Source organism: Castor canadensis, chromosome 13, assembly GCF_047511655.1.
Source record: "Castor canadensis chromosome 13, mCasCan1.hap1v2, whole genome shotgun sequence".
Lineage (NCBI taxonomy): Eukaryota > Metazoa > Chordata > Mammalia > Rodentia > Castoridae > Castor > Castor canadensis.
This window is the reverse complement of record NC_133398.1, coordinates 14628816-14643356: the sequence shown is the minus strand read 5'-3', so window position 1 is coordinate 14643356 and position 14541 is coordinate 14628816. Positions and strand designations below refer to the sequence as shown.

Genomic DNA, 14541 nt, shown 5'->3' with positions numbered 1-14541 from the left:
TATTTGATTTTGTTCTTTTTTCCAGGTACTTTTGGAAGGGAGAAATAGAAGAAGCCACTGAGATCTTGTTGGTAAGTGAGGATGGGGCAAAGGAGGTCTTACTCATGCAGAGAATGAGTAAGACAAAGGCCTTTTCCTGGGTTCCAACTGAAAATTAGCAAAGATCAGGCTCAGTTGTTAGAGAGCTTACTTAGCATGTGTGAGGCCTCAGATTCTATCCCCAGTAACAACAACAACAAAAAAAGCAATGATGAACTGATTGAGGTTCTTGCTCCGTCTAAGATCTAAGATGCCCAAGGCTGATTTGTGAACTAGCAACATGGCCTATTGACCTAGGAGGAGTAATGTCTCCTTAATGGCCAGTTGAATGAGTAGGGGCAGGGCTGGGGCTCAGGTCCAAAGGCAGTAATTAGTTTTTTCTTTCTGTTACAGTTAATAAAGACAAAGACTTCCAAGGTCCTCATGCTGTCCAGCTATATCAGGTAAAGCTGACATGTTTTCTTGTTAATTACCACAGGGCTAGCCAGAGACATTCTGGGGACCAAATGAATGAGCTTGGCAAGCAGGCGAGCTGGAGCCTAACCACAACCTCCCATATGACTCTGGGCAAGTCCCTGTCCCTCTCTGAGCCTCCGATTCTCCATCTGTAAAATGGAGAGCTAGGGTGAGATAGCTTAAGCTAATGGGTCTTAAAATACTGGTCTCAGGACTTCTTCACACTTTTAAAAATTGAGACCCAAAGAGCATGCTGGTACACATCTGCAATCTCAGCTACTTGGGAAGCAAGGGCAGGAGGATCTCAAGTTCAAGGCCAGCCTGGACAAAGTTAGGGAGACTCTTATCTCAAAAACAAAATTACAATCAAAAGGGTGGAGGGAGTGGGAATGGCTCAAGTGGTGGTTTACCTAGCCCAAATGAGACCCTCAGTTCAGCAAAAAAAATTTTTTTAGTTCATTTAAGATAAAAATAACAAAAACATTGCATATTAATAACAAATAATGTATTTTTATAGAAGCTAATTCTATTTTCCAAAACCAAAAAGTAATTAATGAGAAAAATGACTTCATTTTATATTTTTTCCAAGTTTTGGCTTAATAAGATATCTTGGTCTCTTCAGAAGCATCTTGGGATAATTTTAAGCTTAAGATAACAAATTCAAGTTTTCCAAAATTCTAATTTTTGTTTAAAAAATGAATTTTATCATTGGCAATAAGAAAGTTGTCTTTTTTTGTTTTTTAAATGTTGGGGATCTAACTCAGGGCTTCATACATGCTAGGCAAGTACTCTACCAATGAGCTATACCCCAACCCCTAAATTGTTTGTGTGTGTGTGTGTGTGTGTGTGTGTGTGTGTTTGGTGGTACTGGGGCCAACTGCTTGCTAGGCAAGTGCTGTACCACTTGAGCCATGCTGCCAGCCCTAAGTTGTCTTCATTTGAGAGATGGGCTCAGTTCATATTTGAAAAAATGTCTACTTAATGCTCAAGTCTGAGTAACTATAATTTGCAAATACGGCTTATTCAGGCTTGAAAATAAAAATGTTCTGCTAAAAAAACAAGTTTGTGACAATTATTGAACTTTGATATACAGAAGTTCTTTGTGTATACTTCTGATTTTGCCACAAAGAATATTAAAAAGACATGTATATGCTCAAGGGTTGAAATTTAATAAAATTGGCAATTTTTATCACTTCAAAGATGCTAAGTGAAACTTTTTAAAAATACAAGCATGTAGCAGCAAAGAATACAGCGACAGTAAGTGCAGTATGGTACCACTGCCTTGACTCATGCTGAGGTGCCGGTAGTTTTACCATCACTGCTTTCACACCAGCAGTGCAAATGTCAATGTAGTTAACAAGATAAATGACAAATTAGTGTTACTATGAAAACCTTTTGACCTTATGGGCTCCATGAAAGCATCTTGGAGATCTCCAGAGGTTATTGAACCTCACTTAGAGGACCACTTGTAAACCTTTGTCATTCAAAGTATGAGTTTTGAAATTGGTATCACTGGGAGTTAACTAGCAATGTAGAATTTATTGCTCACTCCAGATCAAGTCAAGCTACATTTTACACAGATCCCCAGTGCTTCCTGTGCATATTAACACTTTAGAAGTTCTGGTATAAACCAGTGGTTCTCAATGCTGGCTATGTATCAGATTACTTGGAGACATTTTTTTAAACTACCAATTTAGGCCCTACCTCACAGATTCTGACTTAATTTATTTGGGTTGGGGATCAAGTACGTTATTCTTTAAAAGCACCCCACATTGACTAATATGCAGCCAGGGCTGCAAACCACCTATATTGATGATAAAACTTTTCCTTTATGTCTTAGAAAACTAAGAATCTATTAATATATGGCTGTTGCTAAGTATCAAATCTAGCTGTAGAAGGCCCTGATGTTACCACCTCAGCAAAAGTGAGGGAATAAGGCACCTTTGGTAGAACCAGCACCATCAAGAAATTACAACTTAACTGGTGAGGGACAGCTTCCAGGTTAAGAGAGAACTCCAGAGCTTGACCTCCTGTATCAAAATGTGGTACTTCACTAGCTAGTTGTATCCTGCTTCTTGCAAAATACTAATATTTTTGTGCCTCAGTTATCATATCTGTAAAATGGGATCACACTATTGAGTTGTTATGCATATTGGAATTAATATGTGAAGTATAGATGTGAAGTGCTTTAATGCTTTATCTTACTAAATGTTAAACATTGCATTCTTTGAATTCTGCATGTCTACTTGTGAAAAATACACAGGCCTAGGTGTCCCTGAAATAAGCTACTCAAAATCATTATCTTCAACCACTGGATAAAATTACCCAGTGTTTAAGCACCTATACACATACATTGTGATTGGTTAAACATGTTATCTCAAGAGAACTTTGAAGTACTTCATTTAGCAGAAAGGAAGCAGAAAATTATTACCCTCATTTGATAGATGGGAAACTGAAATCCAAGCACTCATGTTTCTTCAGTCTTGAAAGTGAAGAGAACTTCCATTATGTGACAAGGGCCAGGTGAAACAAGAGAAAAGGGAGAGGGTCCTGTGGGTTAGGGGTCACTGAGGATCCCTTGGAAAAGGTCATTGATTGAGTTGGGCCTTGAGGGAGAAAAGGGGATTTGATTGATCAACAGGAGAAAAGAGAACTTTCTAGGTGGGGGGAGGAATCAGAGGCACTAAGGGAGAGGAGACTAGAGAAGGCACAGTGAATGAATGGGGTTGTGATGAAAACAGTACCTAACATTTAATGAGTATGTGCTTTATATATTTTTATGTCCCTTGTCTTATTTAGTACTCAGTAATCCAATCATGTAGAGACATTTTTATCCTCTTGTATAAGAGAAAAGTGACTTATCCATAGTCACATAGCCAATAAGGGCAGTCTTAGAATTTGAACCCGTGTCTCTTAAGACTCTAAACCCAACTCACCACCTGTTAACAGATGGGAAACCTGGCTCAAGAGTGGTGGCCAAGGTACTGGCCAATGAGCTATAGCAGGTGGCAGAGGGCCTCTAGTGAAGCTGGCTGCTTGGTTTTGTTGCCTGGGTTAATTCTACCATAGTCACTTGCAGGGGTTTTTTTGCTTTTCAAAGGTTGGTGCATCCGTTTGAAATCCCAGAAGTCTTCAGTCTTCCCATGGACCAAGGAGATGTGCACTATTTCAAGTGGCTTGAGGAGGGCATGGAGGAAGACTGAGTGGGAGAAGCTTCTTGTGATGCTGCCAGCTGCCTCTAGCCTTCATCATCTGTGCTCTGGGGAAGAGCAGGCCTCCTTCTGTCTCCCAGCTTCTGTGGATGCTATATTCCCATTAGCACAGTGGCACTAATTGACCTATGCAAGCTGGAGGTCCAAATTTCCCAAGGCTGAAAAAGAAGGCTAGGCCAGATGGGCCAGCAAGAACCCAATGGAACTTGTCTTTGAGTGCTATGTGTTTAAAGGTGGCCAGAGGGTAGGTGTGGATGGTTGGGTGTAGGGCCTAAGGGGAGGAGGAAGTGAGGGTGAAGTCTGTCATCTTTATAGTCACTGGGCCTATCTTCAGTGCCTAGAGTGTAATTTCTCCCCTGCTTTTCAAGGGAAGGAATAGAGACAATGACCTTGTTCACCCGGAAGTCTGTGGGATGAATACCTCTTTCCAGAGGGACTGGCAAGTGCTCTATTCAAAAGGATGACTTGTATTGTGGAATGTCAGGGATCAGCAGGATTTTCTTTTTCTTTTCTTTTTTTTTTTTTTTTTTTTTTTGTAGTTAAAGAGGCTTTTGTTGCTCCTGAGTCTCTAGGAGGGTACTGGGAATGTGTTTTTTGAGCACATGCTTGACTGGGGGGTATCAGGGCTTAGAACACAGCCTTGTGAGTTGAGAGTATGTCTTGACTGTTTTCTGGCCTTAATGTAACAGACACTCAAAGGTTCTGGTGCCTTGCTCAGTGGCAATACAGATCTTGAGTCCTGGAACCAGCTAGACCAGTGCTTTTTGTGTGTCTGTGTGTGTGTTTTCTACACAGAGCCCTGGGGTTGACACAAGGCTCCACCCACATTCCTGCCAGTTCACTGTTTTCACTTTTAGGTGCCGAACTTCTTTGTAAGATTTGGGGGATTTTTGAAAGTTTTCTTTGTCAAAAGTTTTCTTTGTCAAAAATTTGTAAACCATTTTGTTGAGCCAGTCTCCATTTTATGGATTACTGAGGAAAACTGAACAGCATGACATTCAGAAGGGGGTAGAATGTTGAATTATGCATGGTACAGCCATGCTGCTCATAGTTTCTGGGGCTCTCCTATACTTCCACCACAGTGTCTGATGAAGAGCAGGGGATACTGAGACCCAGGTGGTGGGAAGAAGAGATTTGACCTAGGTTCCCTCCGAGAATTTGTCACAAGGTAACTCCATTCTGGGAGGACTATGGACAGTTGGGTTAAGGATCCACAGACAGCTGTGATATCCTGATCTCTCCTAGAGGAAGGGGTGAGTGAGTGAGGTTCTGATACTTGCTGTGCTTCTTTCACTTTAGTGCTCCCAAGTATCAAGCAGGGGAGGATCTCCAAGGGCCCAACTGTGAGGAACTTATAAGACCTGCAGGCTGAGGTCCTTCCAAAGGTCCAGAGGGTGCCAGCAGTGATTTTGAGGGCTGCCTGAGGAGAGGAACAGAATGCTAATGATGATGTCTCTTGCTTTTTACAGTAGATCAGTTTCTGACACATATGCAAATACTATGTAAAGTAAACCCTACTTAAAATGTACTGAGGTTCCCAGATGGACTACGGTTTTTCTTTTAGGCTTGTATCTTGAGGAAGTCTGGCTTCATAACCTTGCTCCCCTTGCCTTTCCCATTATCACCCTTGTCTCTGCTGTGCCAGGTAATGTTACTTCTTTGCTCACACTGTCCCTTCTGTCTGGAGTGTCCTTCTGCCTGAATGCTTATGACTCTGGGGCTGCTGCTTTGTAAGACCTGGCTCCACAGCTGGAAGTTCTCTCTTCTGCCTTGGTGTTCTGCCTGCCTTTGTGTGTCACAGTCAGGGGCATATCTCAATCTATTACATCTCTTGCACAAGGTTTGGCGAATATTCCCCCAAATTGATGTTTCAAGGATTTAAATAACCAAAGTTTTCTCTACAGTAAAGTGTGGAATCAACAAGATTCAACTTTTTTCCTTTGTTGCAGGCAGGTGGCGAGGGTCCTTGCCTTCACTAGCCAAAGAATTGGCCAGTGAGACAGCAAACTGACTCACAAGACCACAAGGTCAGCAAACAAGTAGGATTTATTAGACAGGAAGGAAAAGCTGCCCTTAGAGATAGACAAGAGAGCCCAGAAAGTCGGTTGCTCCCTGCCATTTACAGAGGGGGTTTTTTATTTGGTCCTTTTTGTTGGGGAGGAGAGTTAGGAGTCAGGGGTGGAATGGCCTTTTGAAATATCTTTGTGGAGTGGGGGAAAGGGAGGTGGCGGAGTGGGTGATAAGGGAGGGGTAGGGGCAGGGGGGAGAGATGATCCAAGTGTTGTATGCACATATAAATAATAAAATAATTAAAAAAAAAAGAAATATCTTTGTAGAAACACACTGTTGGGGAGGGGAGGTGTAGGAGTCAGGAGTAGAGTGGTCTCTTAACATATACACAGGAACATATACAGTTTTGTGAAAGCCTCCTGCTAATCAGCCTTGTGGCATTGTGAGGCATCCGCAGGGGGCCATAAGTTGTGAAACCACATGTCCCTTTACAGGATGTAGGGCTCACAGTGCTCTCATGGGGGATGGGGGTACTGGCTCATTTTTGTCTTCTGATCCCCCAGACCCAACACCTTGAGCTTTCTTAAAGTTGGACTAATTCCAAAGGAGATTTTTTTTCCTGTGGCCTTCACTGGTTCATTTTCTGTGCTGTATATGTTATCAGAAAACTTTCTTGGTGGCCTGCTTTGGATTCAGTGTCAAGAGTTGACTAGTACAGAGAATGGGAGAGGAGAGGGACATTTATTAAGCATTAGCTCTGTCAGCCAGGTACTAGCTTCTAAACATTCTTATCCTTAAAAGTTATTCTTACTTGTTATCCTCATTTGGCAGACCTGAGATCAGAGGGCATAAGACACTTCAAGTAAGTGGAGAGCCAGGATGTGAGCCTGAGTCTCTGATTCTAAATGTAATGCTCTTACTGCCTTGCATTCAGAGAGGCTGGAGAAGTCCCTGTGAAGGCCACAGACCCAGACAACCTGCTGCAGCCAGCTCTAAAAAGTTACTGGTTCTGAAACATGTCTGTCAGTTGGCTGGCACTTACACATATATTCATTGTTTACTCCTCACCAGGTCTGAAGGTTGGTGATCCATCCTACAGATGAAGGAACAGATTAGAGAAATTCAGTGACATTTAAGGTCAGTGTAACTCCAGTCTGCATAGTGCAGCTACCACCCCACACTACCCTTCCACAGTGATGCCATAGCAGCCAGGGCTAGGTCCTGGACCTTTATGTGGGAATTCCTTTCCAGCATTTCTTAGAAAATCTATGTTTTTGATCCCAAATCCCTAGAAAAATTAGTTGAGGAAATGAGGCAAAGTGTCATGATAATCTTGTGAATACTAAAGCTTGCTAGTATAGACACTTTACTGGTTTTAAAGAATCACCTTCATCAAGCAAAAGCAAAGCAGGAAACACTAGGCATGCTGAATTGAAGAGGGAGCTGAGACAGGCGCACATAAAGGGGAAATAGTTACCATACGATGAGCCCGTCTTATTTTTGGTTGTTGCCATGTTAGAAGTGTGTCTATCCCTGTGTGCTGCTCTCAGTTTTTCTTGTAAATAAAATTTTATATTCATGGTAGACTTTATACAAACTACATGAATGATGTTCTAAGAAATAAACTTTGGAAGCAAAATAAACTCTTGAGTTGGCAATTTGGACACATGGTTGATTTTATGTACTATTAATTTTTTTTTTAGAATATTCTATTATTTGGATACTATCCTATAAATGTTCCCTAGCATTTTCCAGTCTTTAAATTTTCCCTGTGGGGTATAGTCCTTTGTAAATACTACTAAGCTTAATATTTCTATTCATTAGACAAAATTTTTTCCAAGTAAATAATGAGGAAAAGAGAAAGAAATATTTTAACAATTCATTTGAACTGACCTTCACCTCATTATAGTGACCTTTTCCTACCCCTTTACATCTCCTGTTTCTCTCTCTCCAAACTGCTGTGAAGGTAACCATCCATCACATATGTGAAGGTTCCCTCCAACACCTGGGTTGCCACATGCTGCATGGTTGTCACTGGCATGTGAAGGTGAGAAGCAGAGAAACCTGACCAAGTGCTACCGGTTATAACCTGCAGAGCCAGGCTCTAAAACTCAGTTCAGATTCCAGAGTTGTGGGCTTGTGTGTACTAAGCAGTTTATATTGTATGTACTTATATACTTTAATAGGATCAATTTCTAAGTTCATTTCCCCCTTTCTCTCTGTGGTTCTCAACCAATGTGTTTTTTTGCCCCCATGGGTCAGGTACAGTACAAAAAAGTTCCACATTCTCCCAGGCAGTAAGAGCAGGCACACTGCTGAGAGAATGTTGTAGGCAGTGGCAGGGGTGGCAAAGTGGGGCCCTGCCACCCTCTTCAGCTTAACCGCCAGGAAGCCAACAGCAGAAGCCAGAGCCAGTCCCTTCTGCTGTCCACTAGCTGACTGATAATTCAGAAGGGGAAGACAGGTGAGTTTTCGAAAGGAACTTAGCCAGACAACATTAATTATAACTTTAATATAACAAATGTTATTAAAAGCAGCAATTCAAAACAATGTATCTTTTAGAAGGTGCACAGGATTATAAGGTCAGTTGGCAGTAATGCAGCTGTTACCTGGTAAGAATGAAATGGGGTGGGGAGTCGGGTGACACAGTTAGGCCTGTGCTGTCTTCCCAAGTGGGAAAGGTGCCCTCCCGCCTCGCTTTCCAAGCCCAGTAGGGAGATGCAGATGTACTGTAACAGGCCTTGCTCAGTGGACTTTCTCAGAAGCCTGGAAAGCAGGCCTGCGAGCTTGCTGTGCTCACTGGAGCAGCTGGGAGTTGGCTTCTCAGCTCCCCTTCCATGTGGGCCCTGTGGGGGCTTCAGTGGCAGCAGCTGTGATGCTGAAAAAATGGGCCCAAATGCCTGATTGTCCCTTCCTGGACCATGCCAGAGAAGCAGAAGGAAGTGGGTGGGCTGTGTGCAGGAGGTGAAGTCAGGTCCCTTTGAAAGGCACTGTAGTTGCTGAGGTTTAAGGCAGGGATCATCTAACCCATCTCAGGGACCCCTGAATGCTCATAGGTGGCAGGGGGCCAGGCCAAGTCATGGAAAACTAGCTTACCAGGCCTACTGTCCACTGCTGCCTCTCACTGTTTTGTCCACCTTCGCCTTCCAGATGGCAGCCTGCAAAACTCAGCCAACCTGGAGGCCAGAGCAGCAGTTGGCAAGGCTGGTCCCAATCTGGTGTCCCCATCCCACAAGTCAAGGCACTTCTTTCCATTTTCCAATCAAGTGAGTCGTTTCTAATATTTCTGGAAGCAGCAAAAATAAGGGGTCCTCACCCCCTTCCAATTTTGTTTCTCTTCCAATGGAGCTGAGTTTGAATGTCCATTCTAAGAATTCTATTATACCTCAATGACAAAAGTCTCTATTTGAGGGTACTGAATGACTTAGATCCTTGAAAAATCCCAACTTATCCCCAAAAGTGACTGTCAGTTTCAGGGCAGGGAAGGGATATGGAGGAGAGCATGAGTCTGCTGTGCTTCCCCATAGGGCCAAAGCTGGTTCAAGTGCTGAAAGAAGTGGGCAGGAGCTGGGCTTTCACATTCAGTGCAGCACATGCCCTTGGAGAAGGCCAAGAGAAAGCCAAGGGTAGGAACCAGGCTGCCCAGAGGAAATGTGTGGTTGTGAATGTGTTTGTATATGTGTTTACACATGGTAGTATAAATGCATATGTGTTGTGAGTAGTAGGCCTGGGATTTAGCAGGTCCCCCAAGGGTTCCCAGTCCCTCCAGTATTCAATGACACCTTTTATTCTGGCAAGGCCAGGCCCAGTTCCATGTCAACTACAAAGAGCTATGGCTGGGAACAGGCAAACTTACGGGACCTCCAGAGCTGAGGTCAGCAGCCTTCCCTCTCAGCCTCAATAAGGGGCCCCAGTGTTGGCTCTTTCTGGGAAGAGACCTAGCTCTTCACTCACTAGGCCTTGGGTCCCAACTCTGCCACATGGACTTTGCAGAGGCCCTCCCACCCCTCTTTCGAGGGGCAGGGAGAGGGGAAGAGTGAGACTGTACCTTCACCCCTTCTCCCTCAGGGACTTCCATTCTCATAATGTGACCCCAGGGAGGACTGACCCCCATGGGTCAGGTGTGAAGGACAACCAGTGGAGGGACAGATGTGCACATGAAAGATGTGTACACAAATGCAGCCAAAGGGGTAAGAGGTGAAGGGACGAAGAACTGGAGACAAAGAGAAACAGATTCGGGCCTCAGAAAAAGGGTCATAAGCCAGGGGGACATGAATTCAGAGGAACCAATAAACAGAGTTTGAGGGGTATGGAGTGTGTAAAGAACTGAAAAAGGGCCAGCATGGTCTTAGAGACACAGGCAAAGTGTGATAAGCCTGATGAGGCCCAAGAGCAGAATTGGTCTGGCAGTAGTACTGGCAGGCCTTGGCCTTGACATGGTGGGCACACAGGCAGGGCCTTCTGCCAGGCACTTGTGACTGAACTACTTATTTCCCCCACCCCAGCATGGAGAAAATGGGGAGCCTATGGCTTCTGCCGTCCCTCCTTTGGTTTTCAGGGCTCTGAGCAGCCCCTGAAGGGTAGTCAGTAAGGGGTGGTCCCTTCCCATTCCACCAGGTACTGAACCTTGCCTTCTGGGGTGACCCTCCGAGCTAACACCTGGTACTTTTCCCCACAGGCCAAACGCCCAGCAGCGCCAAAGTAGTTAGTGATAGATGACTTGAGGTGGGATAAGGATGAGTCGTCTTCACTGATACTCTCAAATGTGTGGCTGTCAACACCTTCATCAGGCCGCTCAGGGCCAGAAGCACCCTCCACACTGCTGTCTGAGGGGCAGTGCCCACCCAGCTCAGCTGCCCGCCGCTTTGCCCACAGGGGCAGGTACGCTTTGGCTGCCAGCTTCCTCTTGCGGCTGCCCATGGTCCGTCTGCATTAGGAAGGGGAGAGGGAAATGGTGGGAATGAGATGACAGTTCCCTAGGGTCTGGGCACTCTGCCAGGCCATGGGGCATAAGTTATCTCACTGGATCCTCACAACAGCCCTGTGGGGAGGAAAACTGAGGTTCCAGAAGGGGGGAAAAAAAAAAAAAAACAGCCAGGGGAGGAAGGACCAGGATTCAAGTTCAGGGCTATCCAACTCTGAAGCACATGCTCTGTATCCAGGAGTTAGGGTGGCTCAAGGGGAGGTCATATTCTCTGGGCCTCCTGGGCCTCCTGCAGTCACACAGTGCAAAGGGGCTATGTAGGTTCTCTTGTTCTTCTCCCAGGGGTAGGGACTAAAGGACCTTGTCCTGCTCAGGTGGAGGTGTTAGTACAATGGGTACACAAGACAAGACACATATTCACAGATGCTCAGAAATGGAAACCAGGACCCACGGCATTGGTAAGAACCAAAGAAACAGGAAGAATTACACTAAAATACAGGGCTAGGGGTGTAGCTCAGTGATAGAGCACTTGCCTAGCATGTGTGAAACCCTGGGTTCAATCTCTAGCACTGCAGGGGGGCGAAATTTATAGTAGTAGAGATAACAGCAGAGAAAGACACTTAAGAGATGTATGGAGACAGACTTCAAGACACAGGATTACTTCAAGTACAGGAGTGCAGGAGAAATCCTGTGCCCTGCAACACCCCCATCCCCATGTTGTTGAGCCCCAACTCTTGCTAAACAGACTGTACCCCCAGCAAGGTCCCCAGGGATTTCTGCCCCTCTTCCAGGCCCTGCATTCTACAAGTTGCCATCCACCAGATTTCCAAATAAATTGTTCTTTTCCTTAGAGACCCTGGAGGACAACAGATAACTGACTCAGGTAGCCAGGAGCCTAGGTCAGGAGACCCGGCAGTCCAGAGACAGGGACATGCACAATCACGATACACAGAAGCTGAGACCTCCAGAACGAAAGGACCTCTTGTCAAACAACCCCAGAATAAGAATTATCCAGCCACAGGTGTCACATGCTATCCTGCAGCAGGTGAAGAACATTCTGTAGCAACCTGAACATCTGTCCTTAGTTCCCACCTAGACCCCAGGGGCTCAGAACCAGAAGGTCCCAGGGCCAGACTCTCACAGTCACAAGAAGGGTCCTCCCCATTCTGAGCCTCAGGTGTATGGAACATGTCTGCCCAGACATGGGAGGCAGAGGGGCTGGGGAGTGACAGCACTGGCCAAGCTTGAGAGCAGACCCCTAGGAAGCTCACCTGGAGTCATAGGAGAGGCTGGTGGAGGCAGAGCCTGAGGTGCTGGCGGCATCAGTGGAGTCCACATCAGAGAAGAAGGTCTGGCCTGAGCTGGCACTGAGTGGGGAAAGAGAGCCTGTCCCTAGCCTGGCCCAGCAAAGTCCTGCCAGTGTGGCTCTTGGGATAGCTTGGGACACTCTCCAGCCTCTCTGACATGCATCCTTTGTCCCAGTGGAGGCTCATCTTCCCATTGCCAAACTTTGCACCCCCACATCTGCCTTTCCATTTTCTATCCATCTAGCCTTCAAGGTCTGGGAGTCAGAAGGCCTTCCCTGACCACCCTCCCCTGGTGGTGATGGACATGCTGGTGACAATGTTTCTATGAGCCATGGGGCACCTGTGTAACACTATAGGTCCATGCTTCTATTTGCAGCATCTTGTTTGAGAAGGTTCAAAGAGGTTAAGGAATTTAGCCAAAGCCACACAGCTACAACTGGGAAGTAGGATCTGGAGCTCAGACCTGTCTTGTCTCTTAAATCCTTCACTCCTTCCTCTATGGCCTCCAGAAAGCACTGAATGACTATCAGTGGCTTTGGAAATAAAATGATAAAAATTCAGTCCCCAAGCATAGGTGCTGTGGACAGACACAGGAAAGCATTTTTTGGACACAGCCTGGGAGGGTCAGGGCAGGCTTTCTGGAGGAAGCAGCAGCCTGAGTTTTCCAATGATGGGGGGAGGGCAAAGGCTATTCCAAGCACAGGGGGAGCGGCCTGAGTACAGATGAGGAGGCCCCAAACTAGACTGAGAGTGGAGTAGCCACGGCAATTTCAGTCTATGCTGCGAGGCAGGAAGAGGCAAAAGGGGCTGCAGAGGGAGTGGTCTTGGAAAAGCAGCCTGGATCACTGCTCTGGGGTGCAGGGGATGCTACGCTGAAACCCCTGGCATACAGGGACCCTAGGTAGCCCCATCAACAGGGAGCCTTTAGTTGGGGGTTTCAAGAAGGACCTGAGGGAATGCCCACTTCCTTGGTGCTTTATGCCTCACCCCCTTTCTGCACCACTGGGAGGGGGCGGTGGAGGGAACCTCCTATTGGGTCCCATCCCACACAATGCATTCCCAGTATCTAGAGCAGCCCTCTCCGCTGGGCCCCTCGCTGCTACCTTTTCAAACTCTGAATTTCATCCAGCGTGAAGTCAAATATGCTGGCCAGGTGGTGGTTGGTGCTCCAGGCTGAGGTGAAATCACTCTGTGGACGCAGAGGAAGGTGACAGGAAGTGCCCATCAGCATCAGGTCCACCTCCCAAAGCACCCTTCTCCCCAGCTGAAATCACACAGACTGCCTGCTGTTCAGCCACAGCTGCTGAGTGCTGGACTCTCCCTAAGAAAAGATCTGTCACTTCCTCTTTATTCCACATCCTGGCCAGAGAGCCAAGTCACCCTGGCTTTGTCTCCAACCAACTGGATAACCTTCATCCCACTGGACCTCCTATTCTACTTCACTCAGAGATGTCAGGAAGATTCAGTACTGGTTGTAAAAGTCCCTTGTACACGAAAGTGCTGGGGAGAGGAAGCATTGTTAATGTTATTGACCCCAAGGAAGGCTTCCATTAAGGATGCTGAAAAAGGAAAGGACTCTGGAGTCCTGGCTCTGGGCCACTGCCTTGATATGTGGCCTCAAGGAAGTCACTGCCCCATACTGCCCTCAGTTTCCCCACCTGGACAGTGCGGTCAAGGATATTACCTGCCCCTGTCCCTTGATCCTCAGGAGAAATTGATGAGATAAAGGGAGTGCTCTTGGGGTGTCTGGGTTTTCCTTATTTTGCTGTTATAGGAAATGGGATATGGGAGAATCCCATGGGCCTGGGGGAATGTTGTTTTCTGCACAGGAACCCCTAATATGTGCTGGCTCTGTGTGTGAAACTGGAGAATAAGAAAACCAGGAACTAACACTGGGAATAGCATCTTCCAGCAAAAACTTTGATCTTTTTCTTCTATAAACTCGCCTTTTCTGCTGCTGGAAATCGTGAGGCGATAAACTGTGGAGACAGAAAATGGAGAGGGTGGCCTAGTCAGAGCCTGAGGGCCAGAGGGTGGCCCAGTGGGAGTGCAGGGGCCAGTATGGGGGTGAGATGGGCTTAATTAGGGAGGAGAGGGAGCCTCAGGAGTGGGTGTGGAGGGCAGAAAAAAGAAAGGGGCCTCCCCGGGTGTGTGTGTCTAGGTGCCGGGCCCCCATGTCCAGGAGTGGGGGCTTGACCCTGCCAGAAGGGTGAGGGTTCCTTACACACCCCAATTCTCTTCCTTTTGCCCAGCCCTAATGCAATAGAACTGGGTCCTAAGATCTGGGAGTCACTCACTAGCCCTCTTTGGGATGCCTACAGCTGGACCTAGCTGGCATAGGGGCTGTCCCACACTGCCTGGGCCTGGGAGCTGGGGACCAAGAGCCTAAGCTGTGTAGCCCCAGCCCCTGGGTCCCCACACTGACCCAGCCTTGCTCTTTCCTCTCTTATGCAGCAGCTCAGAGGAGGTGCCGCTCTCACTTGACACCAGCCCCTTGTCGGGCAGCAGCTTTCCTGGTGGGTTGGGCGGGACACGGATGCGTAGGCGGAAGATGCACTTCTTCTTCTTGATCTCCTTGCCACAGAGGAACCTG

General features: G+C 46.5%; 2 protein-coding genes across 11 annotated transcripts in view; one reads left to right on the top strand and one right to left on the bottom strand.

The window, feature by feature from the left end:
- The window catches only part of LOC109692159 (protein CutA homolog), a 23054-nt gene extending 15673 nt beyond the window's left edge, over nt 1-7381 (top strand). For all 7 annotated transcript variants that reach the window (XM_074051138.1, XM_074051135.1, XM_020172615.2 and 4 more), the window contains 3 exons: nt 26-71; nt 433-482; nt 3596-7381. In XM_074051138.1, coding sequence (XP_073907239.1) covers nt 26-71; nt 433-482; nt 3596-3698 — 199 coding nt within the window. In that variant the 3' untranslated portion in view covers nt 3699-7381. The remainder of the gene's footprint in view (nt 1-25; nt 72-432; nt 483-3595) is intronic.
- Nucleotides 4991-14541, bottom strand: part of Phf19 (PHD finger protein 19) — a 21967-nt gene continuing 12416 nt past the window's right edge. For 2 of the 4 annotated variants that reach the window (XM_020172610.2, XM_074051134.1), the window contains 5 exons: nt 14374-14538; nt 13840-13927; nt 13052-13137; nt 11913-12008; nt 7369-10644 (listed from right to left, as the gene is read on the bottom strand). In XM_020172610.2, coding sequence (XP_020028199.2) covers nt 10302-10644; nt 11913-12008; nt 13052-13137; nt 13840-13927; nt 14374-14538 — 778 coding nt within the window. In that variant the 3' untranslated portion in view covers nt 7369-10301. Of the gene's footprint in view, nt 5128-6344; nt 6811-7368; nt 10645-11912; nt 12009-13051; nt 13138-13839; nt 13928-14373; nt 14539-14541 lie in introns of those variants that run through there. The other 2 variants (XM_074051131.1, XM_074051133.1) reach the window with 2 other exon arrangements.